This window comes from Lepidochelys kempii, chromosome 4, assembly GCF_965140285.1.
Source record: "Lepidochelys kempii isolate rLepKem1 chromosome 4, rLepKem1.hap1, whole genome shotgun sequence".
Lineage (NCBI taxonomy): Eukaryota > Metazoa > Chordata > Testudines > Cheloniidae > Lepidochelys > Lepidochelys kempii.
Window position 1 is genome coordinate 21,716,070 of NC_136383.1, and position 22,199 is coordinate 21,738,268.

Consider the following 22,199-nt stretch of genomic DNA (forward strand, 5'->3'; position numbering starts at 1 on the left):
CTGCCTTAAATGTCCATATCCTGCTGAAAGCACAGCCATTTTCTGAAACCTTCCCTTAGAAGCCCATTAGCTCCTCTTGAAATGAAGACAGCAACAGGTGGATGCTTCAGTTCTCTGACACTCGGCTGGACTACTCTTTAAAAGGATATTATGGAGTCGGGGGTGCGTTTAACATATACTATATCTTTTTTTCCTTTGTAAGTCAATAAAGGTGGTAGGGAAATTGGAAAGGAAGAAAATAAATCCCTTTGATTTATGTTTACTTCGTCCGTTTTGTGCCTGGTGATACGACTTCAAGGCACTACTGCAGGTCTCCCGTTCATTATGTCTGTGTATTGAGCTTTGTTTCTGTAGCATCGTGAATGTTGCCCTTGCCAGGAGGCAGCATTACTCGATCACTAGGAGCCAGTTCAGGTTGTTGTAAAAACTATAGTGGTGATTCAGGTGCAGCTGGAAATCGGTAAAGAAGAGTGCTTTTTAACAGACTAAAATGAAGAACAATTACCTACTGTAGCTAAATTACTTTCTGTATTGGATCATTCCCTACACTGGGAGCTGGTGGGCACAAAACTGAGGTGTTGTAGAAACTAAGCAGTTGACATGGTAACAGATGGGGTATACCAGAGAACTGATTTAACCTGTGTTGGTAAATTAAATCGGGGGTTATATAAATGGTCAGAGCTATGAAAGCTCTTCCAAGTTTTTATGAATTTAGAAGCAAGTTGGGAGGGCTTCATTTCTTTTTGGAGAAGGGTTTATCATGTTCACTCTTTTGGTATTTACTCTTGGCTTCCTTACATAGCCTTGTTGTCTATGAATTTTTGGGCCAAGGGTGATTAAAGTGCAGTTATGACATGAACAGGGGAGCGCGAAGGAAGCTGTGCTTCAGCATTTGTATTACATTAAGAGACCCCTCCTGCCTTCTTTGCTGAAGTTAATGGGAGTTATGGGTCTTCAAGGAACATGGAATCATCTGCCAGATTAATATTTGTCTCTGGAATGACTTCTCCTCAGCACCTCCACGACATAAATATCCATAGAGTCCTTAGGCCGAGACTCGTATTTTGGTTTCATTCTTAGGTAGCATTTTTTATGTTTGGTTTTATTTGGATGTCCGTGTGTACTGGGGAGGGGGATTTTTTTCTGCTCTATCAGAATTATGTATTTGGGAAAGTTGCTCTATTTGTAAGAATAATATTTTAGTAATTTTAAGGCACCTGGATGCCTTTGGACATAAGTGCCTTAAAATTGATTTTTTCATTAGCTCTCTACTATTATTTTATATAACTATGTTATCACAAATCAGTCAACAGTAATATCCATTTTCAAACGCCCTCCAGCACAATTGTTTTTCTGTTAACCATTGTCGCATTTCACTCACTGGATTTGAAAATGGAAAGTGATGAATGGCTCCAGTGTTTTTTATGGTATGTTCCATTTTTAAGCTTTCTGCAGGGATATTCAGATCTCATTTATTTAAGATTTTTTTCCTACACAAGAGAAATTTACCCTTTTAAGAACCTGTTTGCCCCCTAAGAGGCCTGTAAAACACCTTCCACTCTCACACACAAGCTCTCTAAACAATCCCCAGGACTACACACATTCAAAGACTCATTTCAATGAGAATTCCTTATGGCAGGCTTAAGAACCAGTTCAGTCTTTGCCATTTCAGTCTGAATTTATTTAGTGCTAGTGTGGACAGCTCTAAAAGAGCTGAGATTGGGAATGGTTCATGTTGTCCACATACTACCATCTCACAGAGCTGGTCAAAAAATTTTAACTGGACATCCCTGTGAAAAATGTCATTTCATTGAAATAAAAATTTTCAGTAGGAAAATGTCAATTTTTATGACATTTGTTTTCTGACTAGAAAATTCAAAACAACTTGTTTGTTTCAAATTGACATTTCAGAATGAAATGAAAATGTATATTTCCTTTTGGCTGAAAATGTCATTGTGTCTCAGTCTTTGGAAACTAAAAAAAAAAAATGTATACAGCGTACAATTTATACAACTTATATGGAGCTTATACATTTAATTCTATATATTCAAAAAGGGTCTAATGTTGTGGGAAACATTATAGGCCATGCTATTTCCCAAGGTAAAGCCTCCTTTGCTGATCTATAGTGCAAAATAGCCACAAAGGGGGTAGATGCAGTCAGTTGGGAATTCCCGTGGCATGGAGGAGATTGCAGATGGTTCAGGGACTGCATGTGTGACTGAAATGACTGGACTGCTGCTGCTCTTCAGCAAACACCAGTTGGCATACTGGCTTCCTGGAACTCAGCAAGCAAGCAAAGTTTAGGGCAGCTTTGAGGCTTCTCTAAGCTACTCAGGAGCCCAGGACAGTATGGAGTCTGCCCCAGGATTGGGGAGCTGCAAATTACTGCTTTGGGGCCCTGCCTCTGAGCAGCATCGAGTGTATATTGGGTGAAGCTGAGACTCAAGCCCCAAATGCTGAGGGTTTAGCATGAAAAATACTGCAGAACATGTCTCCCGGAAAATGGTCCATTGTCAAGTAAAAACCTGCAACATTTCAGCAACTTTTCTCAAAACTGGGACATCATTCTCCCTCCCCCGCTTCCCCCCAGAGGTGGTGTTACAGTCCATTCTGGATTTTTCACACACCTCTTATCGAGAGTGGGTGGTTCAGAAAATTCTGAGTAATGCCAAACCTGACTAATTTTTTCACTACATCAGCTTCCATCACATGTCAACAAAAATGTACAATAATATTTTGAAACTATTTGCCTTATGATTTATTTTAATGTGGCTGCTTACATGATGTTTCAACATTATTAACATTAGGGCAGTGCAGCACCTGATGCCATCATCTTTGTCTCCACCTAATTTTTCTGTTAGGCCCATACTGTGTGCTTCTGAAAATCCCTCTTGAACTGTCTAAGACAGCTTCTGATACATAATGCCTCCAAAAGAATCTGAACCTGTGCATCAGTATAATCTGCCCACGCCTATGACAAGCCCTTCATAAAGAAGTATATAAATCACATTTGCTGTATTTGTTCTAGCCTTCATTTGGGATGAATAAAAAATTAATAGAAAACCATGTGAACTGATTCAGTTTCTCATGGAAAAAATGTACAAATCTCATTATGGATTCATTGAAAGATCTCAAAATACTGTTTAGCAATCTCAGAGTATAAGGCTTGGGAGTAGATTTTGTTCCCCTGGCTCCAAGTTGCAATACTTGAGCACATAAAAGAAAATGGCTGTGTAAATGTCAAAAGGTAATCACTATATCCTGGCAGCATTCAGTGGCAGCAAAGTTATAGTGTGATATTGGTCTTTTAGCACAAGTGAATGACAGAACTAGGTTGCTCAACAGTACCCAAGAAAGTGAGACAGATATAAAACAGGGGGGAAATTATGTTCCAGAATAACTTTTAAAATAGAGTACAATTGATGCTACGATAAACTGTTACTCAAATAATAACTGGAGCTTGGTAATGGTAACCTTACTACTTATTAAAAGAAGAGCAAAATATAAAATGCACTGAAAGTTGTAACATACCTTTTTAAAGAACTTCCTGGGAACATCACAATGTCTGTGTGTCTCCCTCTCGTGCATACACATTTTTGGTCATTAAAAGGAATGGATTTGTAGTGTTTTTGACATCTTCCATGGAGAATTTGCTTTCCAAATTCACTTAAATGTGGCATTGGAATACTACTTAATTTTTGTCTGGCAAATTGGAGTTTGATATTAAAATATATAGACACAAAGGTTTGTTATGAATACATATGAGCCCAAATTTCAAGTTACAAAAGTTTACCAGGAACATAGTCAGTAGTTGCTGCTTGTGGCCTTTGATGTAAGGGAGACATATTATGGTAACTATAAATTATCTTAGTGGAAATCTTTGATCTCAGACTCCCATGATTGAAATCTTCAAATCTGCATCTTTCCCAGCATTCCCTCTGCTAGTTAAGCCTAGTGCATACCATCACTGAAGCAAGCAGGATGCTTCTTCAGCCATGGTAATGCTTTTCTCCTCAATATTTTTCTTATTGGAAAAATTTAAATCTTGTTTTATATTCCATGGGATTTAAAATTAAAATATTGTAAACTTTTTTTTTAAAGCACAACATTAAATACACAGAGGACTGCACTTGGTCCTCTGGGCACCTTGCATCCTCTAAGACCAGATGAGTGGTTATAACATTTCTAAGGGGCATGATGGAGTGTCACACCCAGTGGGAGGTGATAATGAGTAGAGATCCAGATTTACAAATCACATGCACACATACACACATGGTAAACTGGTTACCAATATGCTGAAATATCCTGTACAACAGATATTTTAGTACATTCAGCCTCCTTACGTCCCCAGTCAAACAAAACACATAACTTTAAGCACACTAGGAAATATCTAAATTGACTTCAAATAGGACGACTCACACATTTAAAGTTAAGCATGTTCTAAGGTGAACTGAGACAAAGTTACTCAGAACTGGTTTTCTAGGTATTAATTACTATTATGATTAAGATTAGGTCAAAAAATTTGTTAAGAGTCAGGGGATCTCTCTGTGTATCTTTTGTTTCATTATATAATTTGTCCTTTCAATTTAACCAGATATTTAAAGCAAATTCCCAAATTCTACATATTTACATATGTTTTTCAAAGTTTCTTCTAATTATAAATAAGTAATATTTCCATTTTATACTAACAGTGCCCTGGCAGTTCTGCTAGTGCTTGAGATACGTCTCTTAGTTTGATCAACCAACAATGAATGCCTAGCCTGTGCAGTCTCTGCATTTCTGCAGATACCAATGAGAGTGTTTTGCATGCTCTGTGTCATTTTGCTCTTAATATGTGCTTTTGCTAATGCCTTTTTTCCCCCATTTCTGTTTTTTTTCTCCAGGCTACATATCTAAACAAAGTTGTGAGCCAAAACCTCAACACAAGGGACAGAAAGTCAGCACATACTCCCACCGAGGACCCTTTTAGATATTCATTGGGCAACCAAGCAACTACCTATGAAAGCAAAAGCTGTCAGCTGTCAAGTCTGTGTCTGAGTAAAGAAATAGTGGAAGTCATCAAGCACACGAGAGACACATATGAGACCCTCACTTCAGAGGTCACCCAGAATGTTTTGGCCAGCGCTACACAAAGTACAACCAAGCCAACATCCAAGACAGAGAGTTTCCCAGGGTTGGCTGTGGCGCCGAAGGATCAGACCACTGTACCCCGGCAGCATTCCACTTTCACGGGGAGATTTGGACAGCCTCCAAGGGGACCCATCTCCTTACACATGTACAGCAGGAAAAACGTTTTCCTCCACCACAACTTACACACTGCAGAGCTGCAGACTTTAGGCCAAAAAGATGGCTAATTGAGTCCTCGTATTCTTGTTGTAGAAGGAGATAAAGTCAGTTAAGTGGGTACATTGCTCATCGAGAGCTCAGTCTTAAGTTCTCATCTGCTGCTACCTTTAATTTTTTAAATTTTAGCATTGTACACGGGCTCCATGGTTTCCCTGTTTCGGGAGGGTGGGGATGGGGTGGACTAGCATGTTAACTTAAGTAACTAGATTGAATTGTCTTGCCGAAGTCACCATATGTATAATAAATGGGACCATCTTGCTGGGATCTCTAGTCCAAAACAGGCCCAATATTTTTCTCATCTTTTTGCCTCTGTCAGCCACTGACAACACGGAAGTTTTCCAGCAGGGGATCTCAAATAGCGCTGTATTTATTGAATAATGTTACTGTGAAAGTAGATGTGAGGAATGAGTAGGTAAGTAATTAGTAAACACTCCTGAATTGTATAGAGACAAGGGAGATCATGAGGCACTCTCTTTGTATCATGTTTTTGGTTTGTTTTTGTTTCTTTAAACAATGAAATTTGCTCACATATAAACAAGAGATGCACTGGCTTCTGTTGTGTGAATTTTGAGAATGCCTCATCACACCAGTAGAGGAAGAGACTGCTTTTAATTTTCTTCTAAATGGTCAGTTCACACAGGTTCACCAAGGATTTCAGACAGAGTAATTGGAATTCAAGTTGAGAGTGGCAGCTTTGATCCTCCAAAAACTTTGTCTTTTTACTTTTTTTTGTTGTATTATGACATCACATTGTAGTGATATTTGTTCTACTTTCACAGCTGATACATCACTCATGCGTTGAACAGCACAGAATATCATGCTGTGTCATCATCTCATGTCATGCCACATTCCAGTGTATCAAACTAAAAATGGATGATCGACTAAAGTAATTCCATTGTCTTATCCAGTCCTCTTTGGCTGATGTCCAAATTACTCTAATGTACATCAGCATGTCTCCAAGGCTCCATCTGTGGTTAACTACCTAGAATAAAGAAAAGGAGTACTTGTGGCACCTTAGAGACTAACCAATTTATTTGAGCATGAGCTTTCGTGAGCTCACGAAAGCTCATGCTCAAATAAATTGGTTAGTCTCTAAGGTGCCACAAGTACTCCTTTTCTTTTTGCGAATACAGACTAACACGGCTGTTACTCTGATACCTAGAATAGTTGATGACCTGGAGTAACTCTGCATGTTTGGTAGTCTATTGTCATATTACACACCTATTGAAACCCATATATTTCTAGCTGACCTACAGCATTCTAGTCTCAGAGGAACTTGAAGTAATCTGATCACACTGAAGAACTTGCAAACGTGCCATTGACATAAAATCCTGGTTGCCTCTTCCAACAGACTTGAAACTGACTGGCTAAGACAAGATATGCTAAACATGTGGCATATACAAAACTAGATGCTTAGCCTAACATGTCTCTGATGGCAGGTCATCTGTTTGAATAATAAGGCATATAATAGTTAGCTCTTGAATAACAAGAATCTCCTGCATTTCAGGGCAGAAGAAGCAGACCAATAAATCTGAATAAGGTCACCTATCTTTTTATTTATGGCTAAATATGGAGAGGAGGAAGAAGGAGTTCAGCAGATCCTTACTCAAAGATCCAAGTAACTAACATACCCTACCAACCCATAGAAAATGAAACTCCTAAAGGTTAGCAGTTAAGTAATGGACACAATACCATGTACTAGGACAGGGATGGCCAACCTGTGGTTCCGGAGCCACATGCGGCTCTTCAGAAGTTAATATGCAGCTTCTTGTATGGACACCGACTCCGGGGCTGGAGCTACAGGTGCCAACTTTCCAGTGTGCTGGGGGGTGCTCACTGCTCTGCCACAGGCCCTGCCCCCACTCCACCCCTTCCCGTGAGCCTGCATTGCCCTCGCTCCTACTCCCTCGCCCCAAGAGCCTCCTGCACACCACAAAACAGCTGATCGGGAGGGAGGGGGAGGCACTGATCACCGGGACTGCTGGTGGGCGGGAGGCACTGGGAGCGGGTTGGGGTGGAGGGTATGGGGGGCTGCTGATGTATTACTGTGGCTCTTTGGCAATGTACATTGATAAATTCTGGCTCCTTCTCGGGTTGGCCATCCCTGTACTAGGATAACAATTACCAACAATTAAACATAACATCTGCCTAGCCCTGCAATCCAAGTGGTCTTTCACAGTTATCAGATTTGTGTAAAGACTGCTTGAGGGAAGAAACGCTTGGACTATGGGCCTTGGAAAATGTGCTGCAGAGCCATTTTAGTAGCCTTGAATCATCAGGCTTCTGTTTGTTGAGGCTTCCAATTAGGGCTAGTTTTGAGATATCATCTGCTGTTGAAGACACCAAGGTTTGTCTGAATATGCTACAGTGGTAACTTTGGATTTGCAGAGCTGGGCCCATGTGAATCAAGGTGAATATATACAAACTTACTCACTTGGTTTCTCTGTGTGTGTTGTTACTGCTAAAATGGAACAATGCAAAATTGCAAAAACAGGTTTATTGAATGAAGTATGACTGTTCAAGACTCCTAATAGTGCTTTGATACTTGTAAAGTCTAGAGACTTAAAAAACAAAATAGTAGTACCATGATTTCACTATTCAGATCCATGTTTTCATCTGAGCAACTTCTTAAGGGTATGGTAGATTGAAAAAGACAATAATTATTAATTACAGATTTCAGCCTGGACTTTCTGAAGAGTTGATGTATGCAATTATATTTCAAATCTGTAAATAATTAAAATATTGTAATCAAGGGCATTTTTTTTCCAGGACACAACTGTACTATACTACATAAAAACTTCTTCAATTTTAACTGATACACTGTATTTATAGTTGATTTTTTCCTGGAAAAATGGACTTTTGGATTACACATTTCAAAAAACATTTTAAATGCTACTATTTTCTTGGAAAAGCTTTTTTAAAGCTGAAACTTTCAAAAAACTGGAGAAAACAGACCAATTAACGTGAGGGATATTTTTTAGAAATATCTTGAAACTGTTTTGTATCAGTATTTTCAGCACTGTTATAATATTATTTGTAATACTAAGTGTAAAGCTGGCCCTGAGAAGGGAGGAAGCCACATGTTAATGTACAATACAGCAGTATCTGTAAAACAGGGGTCCTTTGTGTGATCCTCTTGTATGTATAGTAACTCATAAAGCAACAGCATGTGGACATTCATTCAGTGAACTGATTCCTTTGTACTAAAATCTCTAGTTTTCTAAGACAGTTCCATGTATAAAAATGATTTATACATATCTTCAAGGCTGTACATATCTGAAAACGTGACACCAGGGGGAAAAAGGACTTATTATTTTTGCCACAGATTTTTCTTTTCTTTTCTCTGTGTCTGTAAAACATAAAGCTTAACTCTTGTAAAATTTCTATTGCAAATTGCTTCTTGTGAGTTTGAGATCTGTTAGTGTCTTAAAGGATATTTTAAGGAGAAGGAAATCCCTTAGGAAAAGCTGTTGCCATGTGAATCAAATGTCCCATTTTTTCTTCAAAATCATCATTTGGAAAAGGAAGCATTATTTCCATGCCCTAAATATTTTTTATAATTGAATGGAGCCACATCTGAAAGACTGTATCATCTTTGTAATTATTGTTACCTACCGAGGTTGTATGCTTCCACATAACTGTTTCAATAAGTTATGGTATACTATCTAATTGGCACATTGGGGCCCAAATTTTGTTCTTTGTAGATCAGGAATGAAATGCACTCCTTGTGCAGAAGGCCAGCAAAGGTCTATGTACCATTTAATCCTTGACCGTGCTTCCTAGACTTTGTGTGGCCCCGCTGCCCATGGTGATTGTGCAACTAGGCTACGCATTAAAGAGATCTCGGTGGGGGCTCTGCAGGCCACTTATAGCTCTGAAGCTGTTTCACAGACACCATTAAAGCAATAGGGCAACTGTCCTCTCACATGTAGACCATCCCTCTTCCCCAACCTGGGGGAGAAATGTCTGGAGAGGGATCTGTATAGTTGCATAGCCACCATAGGCTCTGCAGACCACTTTCACCCTGCCCTCACCACAACCCTGCGCTCTGGTGCTATGCTTGATAGCACAGCCGTGCATTTGGACTCTGTGTGCTCCTTCCAGGGACGTGCCATTCCTGAAGCAAAACTTCATTGCTGCTGCATCTGGAGCCGTCCACACCTGGGTAGGGAGACGGGATTCCCTCCCTCCCCCACCCCAAGTTGCTGAGTTTCGTTTAACTTCTATGCTTGTCGTTCTGACCCTTATCCACCCTTCGGCTCATGCACTTTCAAGGTCGGCTTACTAACCTCTTCACTGGAAGTCTTACAAGAGGATATTCCGTGAAGCTGTCAAGGTTTGTTTACAGACTGAAGATGTTCAGACGAGTTCAGGTAAGCATCTGAACATTTGGATGCTTAGCTGAAACTTTTGTGACCCTCTCACAATTACATTATAATAGTAGTCATGTCATCTTTTGTATTTTAAATAGATGCCTAAGCAATAAATAGATCTGCTCTTTTCCAACAGTTTGAAAATATTGACGTCTAGCTGCTGTATCCTCACCACTATACATGGTTTAATCTGCAACCTTCCTGGTACAGGCTTCCTGTTAGGTCCTATATGAGAGAGTGATGAACGTATCTCTTGTGCTGTACCCTCAGCTGGTATAAATTGGTGTAGCATCATTGATTTCAACAAAGCTATGCTGATTTACAGCACCTCAAAATCTGTCCCATGCTTTTTCATCTAAGCCGTGCAATGTACGTGAATGGGCTAGCTAACTACTGTAATCCTTTTCAGGATACATCTGTTCAGGAGCACATACGGAATTTAAATCTGTACTAGATTTATGCAAGTCCCGAGCCATCATCAAACCTGCCAATGCTGCCTCAGTTTTAAGTGTGAAATGTAAGATATGTGAAAATGGCATTTAGTTCTTAAACAAAAGCTTCTGATTTTACCACAGAGCAGCACAATGTCCTTTGCCAAAACTCTGAGTATACTTTTAACACAAATACGTTAAGTGCGAGTGCATTGAAGTGGAACTCTCTTATTGGTGTTTACGGGGATGTTAGGGGGGTTAGTGAAGTTATGTGAATTCTGGTGTCTTCCAAATATGGGTAACACGTGTCTGTATTTTCATCTCCTCCAGCCCAACCACTGGTTTGGTTTGATTTACTCAGTCTTTCATTGAATGGGGTGTAGAGGATAACTAGCTCATCCCAAAGAAAATACACATGCGGCCTATAGGATGGGGAAAGCAATAGGAAGGAATGGCAGAGATTATTTGATATGCGGGCTCATAATCTCGAGCTCATGACTAATCCCACCTGTATCAGTTCCCAGTAGAGATTTTTATAATCTGTGATCAGAAAGAAATTTGCAGCCTTTTCCTTCAGGTGAGGCCTCCACTACATCCAGACCTTTATCATCCTCTAAATTGGATGTCCAGTAATGTGCCCTACATGAGGCAACACTTGAGACTATTGAGAAAGTTCAGCCCCTGTAGAATGCATCTGCCTGGTTATTAAGACTATCTCCTGTTGGGAGGATAATAAACTAGCTATCACCTAATTTTCAGATGAAATATGGTGTTGGTTTTAACCTATAAAGCCCACCTCAGTGATTGCCTGCCCCTTTGTGTGAGTCCATCAATCAAGATTCTCACATTTAGTAAGCCCCTGGATTAAATTAGAAAGGCCTGGCAGAAGGGTGTCTTCTGTTCGAGGTTTTACCTCAGGGATTTGTTTTCTGCCTGCGCTAACTGCTTGGATTTAATAATCTTCCATGCATGCTGAAAGTTCTGTTGACTCAGGAATGATGGTAAGAGAGTCCTTTTGTTAGTATTGTACAGTAGAACCTCAGAGTTATCAAAACCTCGGGAATGGAAGTTGTTCGTAACTCTGAAATGTTTGTAACTCTGAACAAAATGTTATGGTTGTTTTTTCAAACGTTTACAACTGAACATTGACTAAATACAGATTTGAAACTTTACTGTGAAGAAGAAAAATGCCACTTTCCCTTTATTTTTTTTAGTACTGTAGTTTACATTGAACACAGTACTTTAACTGTATTTGCTTTCTTTTGGGGGGGGGGGTGGAGGGCTGTCTCTGCTGCTGCCTAACTGCATGCATTCCAAATGCGGTGTGTGATTGACTCGTCAGTTCGTAACTCTGAATTTCTACTGTACTACTTTGTAAATTCTTTTGAGTTAATTATTTTAATGTGTTTTAAAATGTGATTAAAGTATCAATCAGCAGAGCGTTTTTTTAAATCTAAATATGACATTTCCTGTCACAACTTCAGTTTAAGTCAGAGGTTCTTTTATACCAGAATTGCAATTTGCATGCTGCAATGCACTGGAACAGTTGGTACTTTTTACTACTTCATTATAGAGAGTGTTTCAATGCAGTCAGGTTCACGATGTCCCAGCTCCTATATCCGTTTGCCCTTCTCTTGCATTTAAATCCATATTGGGTGATAACACACAGAGCGCTCATGGAATTGGGCTTCTTGGTGCAGAAGGGATATCTTTAAGTTTTCATACCATAGTTTCTTGGCCAGTCCAAATCCTACCCTCCTGTGAACATAGGCACTATATTTGTTGTGCAAGAAGTGCCCTGCAGATCCACAGAGGAGTGAGCAAGATTTATCGCTAAAAGTAGGTTCCACTACATTTGTGATATTCAGCTAAAATGTTCAGTGATGACTGAACATACATGAATATTCTCCCCTAGCAATAGTGTTTCTTAGGATGCTACAGAGCCCTTAAATCGAAGTTGTAATTTACAGGGTATCACCCACTTCATTAACTTTCCAAGAAGGCCGTGTTAATTAAGAGCAAGTTATAGAATATTGCTAAGGATTTTGAAAGTTCTATTTAACACCCTCTCCCTTTCCCCCACAAACACATACTCATGCACACAGAAATAAAGCTTCTAATTGTAAAATAAAGGTTCTAACACTGGTTTCACACCTGCATAACTCCAATGACTTCTGTGAAATTACTTCTGATTTATACCCGGCAAGAGTATAATCAGGCCAAAACAGTTCAAGAAACGGGTGTACTGCCTGGAATTGCACCTATCATTTTCCTGTTGAAAAAGTTCACAAGCCTAGTAAGAGAGTAATCTTCAGATTCATTACAAAGTATAACATTGTTTCCATTGTGTCAACAGCATAAGCAAAATTTTGATTTCCTTTATTTTCCATTATGTCAGTGCCTTTTAAATGAGGACTCAGCATGAAGCAAGAACAGGTTTTGTTTCTCAGTACCAAAGCCACAATACAGAATCTTGTGCTTAACTATGTGAGCTGTTCCCCGAATAAAAATCTCAGCCATGATCATTTAAAAAAGAAAAAGTCAGCATGTATAAAGAATCTGTAAAAATAGCAGCCAGGTGGAGACAGTACAAATGACTCTCCTTTGACGAACTAAACTGTCAGGTTTTGTTTGCCAACCCATCATTTTCCCCCCATTCACTGCTTTTTCTTTTCATGGTTAAGAGTGCAAAAAATTGCATTTTAATACCATCTCTGCACTTTGCCGCATAGATTTTTTTCTCTTTCATATTCTATGATGAAAATAAGGAAGAAATCAAAATGCTTAACCTTTGATGCATCCAATGTTTAAACAAAAGGATTGACGGAACATGATGATCCACATAAATGGAGAACAGATGTTGTGTAGCTCAGAAAAAAATGACGGAAGGAAAAAGAGTGACAGATTGATCTTTTTCTGTTCTGAAAGCAGTGGTGCATAGCTGTTTTCAGTGAAACAAACTAAAGTAATATTTAACCTAGTAAGTAAAATAAACCTCTTGGAGAACAAACAAGAGATGGATAGATGATAATATGACCCAGAAATCATGGGAAATGGCACACTTCAATATTTTTGTCAAATATCTCCACACATGAATTTGTGTACAACTGTAGATTAGATTTAGTGATCTTAAGGTACTGCAATTGAGATGATGGTGATTAACAATAGCAACATAATTTGCTGTTCCCTTTTGGCCATGCCACAAATGAAAATCAGAACAGATTTAGCTACAAGGCCTGAAGCTCTTCAAATTTGCACGGTATGTAGTCATTTCTACCTGTACAAAATGAGTATAGAATACTACTACTTGGCGATACTTTTCATAGTGTAAGTGATAACACAAGATGCAAGGCCCTGAAGAATCAGGCCATATCTTTATAGGTAAATTTTTTAAAACACAGAGTCATACTTGTGTGGGCTTTTATTTTTCACTTAAGAACTAAGATTGTTGTAGAAAAATCTTTAAGGTGGGATTTTCAAAAGCTTTCATCATTGGCCTACCTTTGCTCCTACTGAAGTCAATGCTGAAAGTCCAACTGATTGCAGTGGGAGCAGAGTTAAGTCAATGCAGAGCACTTCTGAAAATCTCACTCTTCAACAGTACTTTGAGTAGAAAATGACTATTACCAAGTTCAGGCAATTTTTAAAAATGTGGAACATTTTACTTTCTATATTAAAAATCAGGATGTTATAGCTGATCATTTTTCCCTTGTGCTTTTGTTTTTACTGTAAATTGTTGTGTAGGATAATATCTCCCATAATCTGCTGACTGATATAAAATTAAGAGTAATATATTTTATTGAGTTTATATTGTATGGTGCTATACATTTATTTTGTTTCAGTAACTGATTAGCAGTCTAGAAAACATGACCTCTGAGGGAAGATTGAAAAAAATTGTGTTCATTTCGTTGGGAGAAGAAAAGACTGTGAGGGGACATAACCGTTTTCAAGTACATAAAAGGTTGTCACAAGGAGAAGGGAGAAAAATTGTTCTCCTTAATCTCTGAAGATGGGACAAGAAGCGATGGTCTTAAATTGCAGCAAGGGCGGTTTAGGTTGGACATTAATTGGACATCCTAACTGTCAGGGTAGTTAAACACTGGAATAAATTGCCTAGGGATGTTGTGGAATGTCTGTCATTGGAAATTTTTAAGAGCAGGCTAGACAAACACCTGTCAGGGATCATCCAGATAATACTTAGTCAAGTCATGAGTGCAGGGGACTGGACTAGATGACCGCTCGAGGTCCCTTCTAGTCCTGCGATTCTATGATTCTAATATCTAACCAGGCTTGCACAGGTTTGTTTTCACTTGCAAAATGGTCGCTATTGATTGCACTATTTTTAAGTAGTATCGACGGCAATGCACACAGCCTTTGACCTCAGTGCTTTAAGACCGTCACAAACTTGAGAAATAGGGAAAAACACTAATCTAAAATTCAATATACCTAAGTGCATTTTAGAACCATAATGAAAATAGTATGCGTGAAATTCTGGCTCTTGAAGTCAAGGAGAGTTTTGCCACTGACTTAACGGGGCCAGGATTTCACCCGAGGGATCTGGATTTTCAGAATCAGCTGAGAAATAATGTAGTATGTAAGAACAGATGACTGAACTGAATTTATCCCCTTTTCCTTAAAAAGACAAATTCTAATGATTTTGAAGAAAAGTTTGGAAACACTATTGAGGAATTTAGCCACACAGGGACCACTCTCATGCAAAATTCCCCATAGAAAGCTTTAAAGTGTCTCCCAGATCTTGTGGGACAAATTTATGGCTGGTCTAAGATTTTTTCATTGAGTGGAGTTACACCAGAGTGGAATTTGAGCTCTTATTTAATATTTAAAATTATTAAAGATGTCTCCCTAACCTCTGGATTGCAATGTCATAGGGCACCCAAGTCTTCTGACTGCTTTTTATAATACGATTTAAAAACAGGTACAGTTAAGAGACAATATAAATGTTGGGACTGGATGGTTTGTGGGTGGTTGTGTTTTTGCTATTTGTGTTCAATATGAGCTGATCATTTCAGTCTCAATCTCTGTACACTGACCACACAATAATAAGGCCTTTAAATATAAGCATTATTGTCTGTTAAGAATATCAAGCAGCATTCTACTGATTTGTTAATATCCGATTACTGGAGATATTAAGTTTTTGGTGTTATTTTGGAGACTTCTGTGAGAACTCATAAAACAAGACCCTCCAGATTCTGTTTGAATTACTTTATGGACCATTTGGTTGTCTTTATTATCAGTGGGCATATTTTTTAAATGATTACATGTCAATCTATTTTTTTTACTTTTAAGTTCGATGGGAAAAATTAGACTGTTATTTTTGAATGTTTAATTTTAACAATAAACCTGATTGTAGAAGTGAACTTTCAGACATTCCCATATTTAAACTTATTACAAATGGCTTTTAATTTTTCCTTTCTTCCAGGAAGAGAATTGGTTAATAAAAATTACGTTACCTGTGTGTGTTTCTTTTTCTCCTTCCAATTTTCTTAAGTATAGTAAACTGTGGGAGCATTTTGACATTTCTATATATTTTTGTTAGGAGAGCAAGAACCACTTTTATCAGTACAGATATTGGCACAAATCAATTGCATTGTTATAAGGAACAGTGAACTAGATCTGGGCACAAATAGTTTATTTGCCAAAAAATGCAGTTTTGTTCAACCTGAAACTATGTGCTAATCACTTATGATCAGCTCTCAAAAGATGGTTGTACAGGGATTGGCACAGATCATTTTATCTCTAAATTACCAGACCAAATCTGGCATTGATCAGTAAGTGAATAACCTCATTGCTGTACGATATCAGTAACTGTCTATATTCATCTGAATACCCTCAACTTGGTCATATCAGTATAGTTTCTAGTGGACAAATGTGTATATCTTAAAAACTAATTGTCAGCCCTGTTGGCGATCTCAGTCTGGAGGCCAAGGACCCCATAGGTACAGACACTGACTGCCCTCTTAACTATAGACGTGGTCCTTCCAGGTCATCACTGAGTCTCTTTAACAGTGCGGTGATGGAACCGTGCATTGTTGCAGTCTAGGCAGTGCCTGTTCTGGAAATAAATAGAGGACTTCCATTTCCTGCTATGTCATTCTGGCCATCTTTCATTGACACTACCCCTTCTTAAATTTGGAATCTTAAATCTTGCCTTAGGTAGTTCAGAGTACTCTATTAATTCAGGAAGTAGGGAGAGCTGAAATGAGTGGTGCTGATGTTATAGGCATTAGTCAGTTTCTGTTAAAGTACCACTTCAGTTTACTGCTGTACTTAGAGGAACGTCTGTGGTTTACGTTCTTAATAAAGTACGGTTATTCTTCATTAATATTAGCAGGAATTTTTTTCTTTTTTGGCCCTGACCTCAACTCGGCCTCCAGTTCTGCACTCACAAATAATTGCAGTCTTATTTCATAGTACTTAGATATCCAAGTATTCTATCTGTAAAAAAAAAGCACAATCAGCAACTTAGATATTCTAGCACTATAAAATGCACGTACCATATTTGTGAGGGCAAAATCAGAGACCACTGCTGAAAATTGGGCCCTTAATGTGTTACTTTTCCTAATTTGGTTGCCAAATGACCAGTACGCATTTTCAAATTTTATACTTTTGTTGGAATACATATCTTTACTCCTGAAAGCTGCTTTAATTCTAACAGAGTCCTGCTAACTTGCTTTTCTGTTTGTTTGCTTCCTATTGCTCAAAGCAAGTCCAGTGAAAACACCCCACACTTCTAGCAACAAATGTTAGGATGCGGCAGTTTTGGTAAAATAACATTAAAAACTATTGTAGTTGATATTTCAAACCTTCATTGGCATATTCAGCACCTCACAGGATTGGGCCCATAAACTCAAGTTCTTGCAGATCCTAAATCTTAACTACAAGTCTTTGTTGTCCATGCCATTCTTTGAACTCATGTTTATTGGGGCCCCAAACCTATTGTTTTGATACTCATCTTGTGTTAACCATGCACTTCAGTTACACTGATATGACACAGAATGCTCTAAGGGTAGCTGGGATTCCATTGTCTATGTCATTCTCCAACAATTGTGAAGTCCCTTTCTTCAAGTACGGTTTTGGCCCCGCTGCCACCAGGTGGTATACCCATCCTCCTCCGATTATTCTGTTTTCCAATACGATGTTTGAAGTACTTGTGTAACACAGAAATCCTTGAGGCTTGGGCCAGGTAAAGTCTGACAGTGTAATGAGTGGGATTGAACGTATGAAATCATATTTAGCATCAATTCTTAAGCACAGGCTTAAGACAGTCCTTTTAAGTATACACTTCATCTGTTTCAAAGACTACAATGTAATAAAACAGACAAGGGTGAGTGAGACAGATACAGCCTAAACATTCACATATGCACTTCTTTATATCTATTATGTACCTTTTAAAATAAATAAATAAATACACATCAACTGTACCTGGCTGCCCCCAAGCTCTCCTTTAGTTGTTAGTTTTCTTGTAGGCATCACATAAGTGGGTATTAGAAGGAGAAAGAGTGGTGGCTTTATGGATCAATGCAGGGAGGGAGTTTCATGACAGAATAACTTCCACCCCCCACAAGGAAATGTTTACTTGATGTCCTGGGGAATTTTACATGAAATTGAAGCAATTCACACAAGTTGTAAATGAGTCACATTGTCAACTATAAGCAAAGTTAGGCTGGGTCAGTACTATATACACAGTCTAGGAAGGACTGATAGTTTTTTCTATGAGTTTTTAAGTTATAACAATTGCTCCTTGGCTCAATGAAACTGAATGAAATTTTGAATAAAGTAAAGCGAGAAAAAAGCAGTCTTTAAAAATATGCGCACTCTTCATAATCATTCTCATTACTATTCTAGGACTCTAGGAAGTTTCCTGGATGACAATACCAGAATGCAGTGAATGAAAGCATGACTTTTTGCTGCATTGCCAAAATGCTAGAGGGTTGTTTTTTTATATCCTAATGGCATGTTCAGCCGGACTGAACAGCACTTGCAAATTGTTCCATAGGTTAGTTTCGATAGATGTTTCTACTTTGTAGATGCTGGAAATCACTCCCTTAATTTCTCATAAATGGCACAGGGATTTTATGAAACAGCATGGCAGGAGTTCAGTCCCCACCATGTAAACTCGTCACAAGCTATTGATTACTTGGAGAAAAAACACATCCAAAGTAGTTTCTCAGTCTCTTCAGCTGCCTAACTCTCACTTAAAGTACAAATGAGCCTCTACAAAGATATTAGGGAAGACAGTTCTGCTGCATGTGGGTACAGCAGTTGTTGAGCAAAATCTCATTTCTAACTATTGTCTTGGCTACTGAGGGAGATACAAGTAAAGTGTAAATGAGAGGACTATCAGAAGCATCAGCAACTGACACAGAAATCAGTCAATATTTTTAATCTCACTGTATGTGCCATACTGCTTTGATACAACAATGTATATAAAGTTCAGAATGTACCCCTCCATTAGTGCTAGATGTCCTAGACATGAGTTGAAATAGAATTATGCAAATTTATGTTCATTATAACTAAGTAGCAGCAATTCTGTCTTGTGTGACTCCTCAACCAGTAAGCCACGCAATTTAAAGATTGAAACAATCCACCCTTTCCAATGCCTGAATATCTTCATAGTTCTCCCATTGTTTCAAAGTTCATGAGGGGAACTGTGTAGCATGCCCTGAAGATAATCTGATACCAGGCCAAACCATGCAAAATATTTTCTATAAATATTCTAATATTTAAATGAATTTGATTTGGTCACAAGACGGATTGAATTTTACGGGAGTGAATGTTTGAGAAACTGTGTTACGTAGCTACATGGGCAACTCTTTGTGGAAAAAGAAATGTATATTCACACAGGCAAATATTTGCAGTGGAAGCATATACACGTTACATTAATTGGGGAACAAACACCACCATATGACTAACAAAGCCAACCACAACTAACTTACGCTGCTCATGTAGAGAATGTTAAATACCAAATACTACTTATTATTGTTTATAACGTGTATTACAATTGCATCTAGAAACCACAAGTGAGATTTTGGCCGTGCTGTTCTAGGCATTGTTCAAGCCTACAGGATAAGATAGTCCTGCCTAAAACTTAATTAACTGTCTGTAATGATAAAAAATAGCATTCACATTTGTCAATGAATAAGCTATATGAAACAGATCTGCTCAAAAATATCCCTAGAACAGAAAAATATTAAATTCATCATACATTATTCCTTGTGAATTATTTGCTCATCTCTACTTAAAACAAAGAGTAGCTACACTATCTGGGAAACTATGCATTTTGTTCAAAAACAGCAAGTACCTGTTCTAGCATTGCAATTTAAATTATTTGCAAAGAAATTAGTCAATTACAATATCCCCCAATATTACTGGATCAAACACTAGGTATCAATTTATCACTATTCAATGTATCTACAGAATGTGTACCTTAGAACTCTGGACATGTACATCATTCTTCACCGTCTCCTAATAGAAAGGACATCTACTGTTGATGCCAGTTTACTGCTCCACAAAGATTCTGAGCCTCATAATGCAGTCATGGCATGGCACATGAACAACTCCCACTAAAGTCATTCAAAACTTTCTCTTTATCTGTTTTTCTTATGTGCTTTGTCACAAATCTTTGTCCTTTTCACATAGGAACTTGGTCCCTTGAAGGGAGTTTGAGCTCACTCTCACCTATGCCTGATTTACCTCCCAGAGCATCAGCGCAAGACCCAGGCCAGCTGGGATAGCTTTCACTTTGTAGGAGGAGAGCGCTGTAGGGAGTCAGAGTTTCTCCAGCAGCAGAGTCCTGTATTGGGACTGTGGCTCTCTCTGTGGAAAGAGTTGCTCCCTGTGGGGCTGAATCTGTGAGGGAGGCCGAAAGGTCTGCGTAGGAATTGTTTCCAGGGAGGAGTGAAGCAGGGTATAGTTCATTAAGAAGATCTGCTCTTTCACAGCATTAGGATCTCCTGGAACTGAGGGAGGGACTGGGCTCCTTTATGCCTCAGCTGTGCCACCAGCAGGGGTCAAGCTGACAACCCCAGCAAAAGGGCGCCTGACTCAGAGAACCTGGAGAGGACTGGAATAAAGACTGTGGGTGCACGGTTGTGGAGAGCTCTGAATCAAGGGCTAAAGAACTGCTCTGAGAGAGCTACATTTGCTCTGAGCTTATTTGCTTATCCCTGACAGGGAAAGGACTCTAACAGAAGTTTATCTGTGAGGCTAAATCCCAAATCATCTGGCTGCCTGGGCAACCCTACAAATAACCAGCTGGAAGAGAGGAAACTAAGGCACAGACCTATGACTATACAGCGGGTGAGGTAAGGATTGGCTACAGTCCTGCATTTGACCATTGACCGGGTGAGGATGTTTGTCATGGAAGAATGAATAATGACTTTTTTATCTCTTTTAAAACAAGAAGGGTAGAATAAGGACGAAGTTCATTATTTTCATTTCATTTTATCTTTTCCCCCTCCAAAGCATAAAATGCACAGTTCCTCTGTCTATAATTATCTTAGCTGTTTATGTAGTGTGACTAATTTAACACTGTTATTCAGCTTTAACAAATAACAAAGTGGTTCATTTTTCATCATTCACAGCTGTAAACAAAACTAGCACCTCTCAAACCCTCACAAATACACCTAAAGCAAATGACAGAGCACATTGAACTTACTCTTGGGAAATAGGTCTCTGCTATTTAGCCAGTTATTTGATTGGCTGTGTAACAAAGTAAAACTTGTTTTCTTCTTCATTCTTTAACCAGTTCATTAAGGTTGTTGCCCTGCCAGTTGTTGTTTACTTTTGCTTTATTAAAAATGTAACTCCTTGTTTTTGAACATTAATCTACAGCCTGGGTCTGATCAAAAGCCCAATGAGTTAATGGGAGTCTCTCCTCAAGGCAGCATGGGCTGGTAGATTCGGCACTGGGCTAGGAATCGAAAGATCTGTGTTCTAGTCCTGGTTCTACCACTGACCTATTGTAGGGCCTTGGGAAAGTTATTTCATCTCTGTGCCTGAGGGTTCCCTTCCATCCTCTGTCTTGTCTATTTAAATAGTCTTTGTCCTAAATTAATTACTATCACTTACTCTGCATTTGTGCAGAGTCTAGCACAATGGGGCATCAATCTCAGTTGGGCCCTTCAGGTGCTACTGTAACACAAATAAAACAATTCCCTGGACTTTCAGTAACTTTGAATCAGGCCCTACATGAGTGGCATAGATGGGTACCTATGTATCTGCTATTATGGTATTTTCTGTTCTATTAAGTCTAGAAAAGAGATATTTTACTGAGCCTTAACCTTTGTACTCTCAGAGTAAAAAAACCAGTACAAACATGGTGATATGTCGCTGTGCACTGTCTCACCTTGCTTTTTTTCTTTTTTTTTTTTAAAGTGGACCTTGCAGAAGAATTCTGACATATCTTCTTCCATTTTTTTTCTCCCAAAAGGTTGGATGTAGGAGTAAAACATTCTGAATACTGACATATCTTCTTCCATTTTTTTTCTCCCAAAAGGTTGGGTGTAGGAGTAAAACATTCTGTCAACATCTTGCATTTCCTATTTGCATTGAGAATACCTTCTTGACTCACTGGAGCGAACGCTAGAGAATAGTATGTGGCAGCCACGTGGTTCAAGGCAGCAGTGGCCATGATAATCCACTTCCAGATCCAATACAGACTAGTGAGAAATGACCCTTTCAATTGCTTTAGTATAAATACTATATCTGCTACGTTCCCCTTAGGTCCTATTCAACTTCTCCTCTGTAACGCCAAACTCAGCCCTAATCAAATCCACCAACTCATGCAGTGAGAAAAGGTTTTGTTTGAAGGGACCTATTGCTATGTTATTCCAGAGTTCAGATGCTATATGAAGAGGGACAAAAAAGTTAGACCCCCAGCTTTCCCAGCAAATGACCACAGCAATCTTTAAAAAACACTTGGCTCTCTTTCTTCAGCCATAGTCATAGTGACCCTAAGTTTAGACTATGCAATTTGTAATACAAGGCAATAGCACTAACAAAGCCAAGTATCACTTCATGCAAATGG

General features: G+C 38.7%; 1 protein-coding gene across 3 annotated transcripts in view; it reads left to right on the plus strand.

Moving 5' to 3' along the window:
* CCSER1 (coiled-coil serine rich protein 1) overlaps positions 1-6,363 on the plus strand; it is a 1,061,474-nt gene extending 1,055,111 nt beyond the window's left edge. For 2 of the 3 annotated variants that reach the window (XM_073340691.1, XM_073340694.1), the window contains one exon: positions 4,884-6,363. In XM_073340691.1, coding sequence (XP_073196792.1) covers positions 4,884-5,354 — 471 coding nt within the window. In that variant the 3' untranslated portion in view covers positions 5,355-6,363. The remainder of the gene's footprint in view (positions 1-4,883) is intronic. The other variant, XM_073340695.1, reaches the window with a different exon arrangement.
* Positions 6,364-22,199: the final 15,836 nt, after the last annotated feature.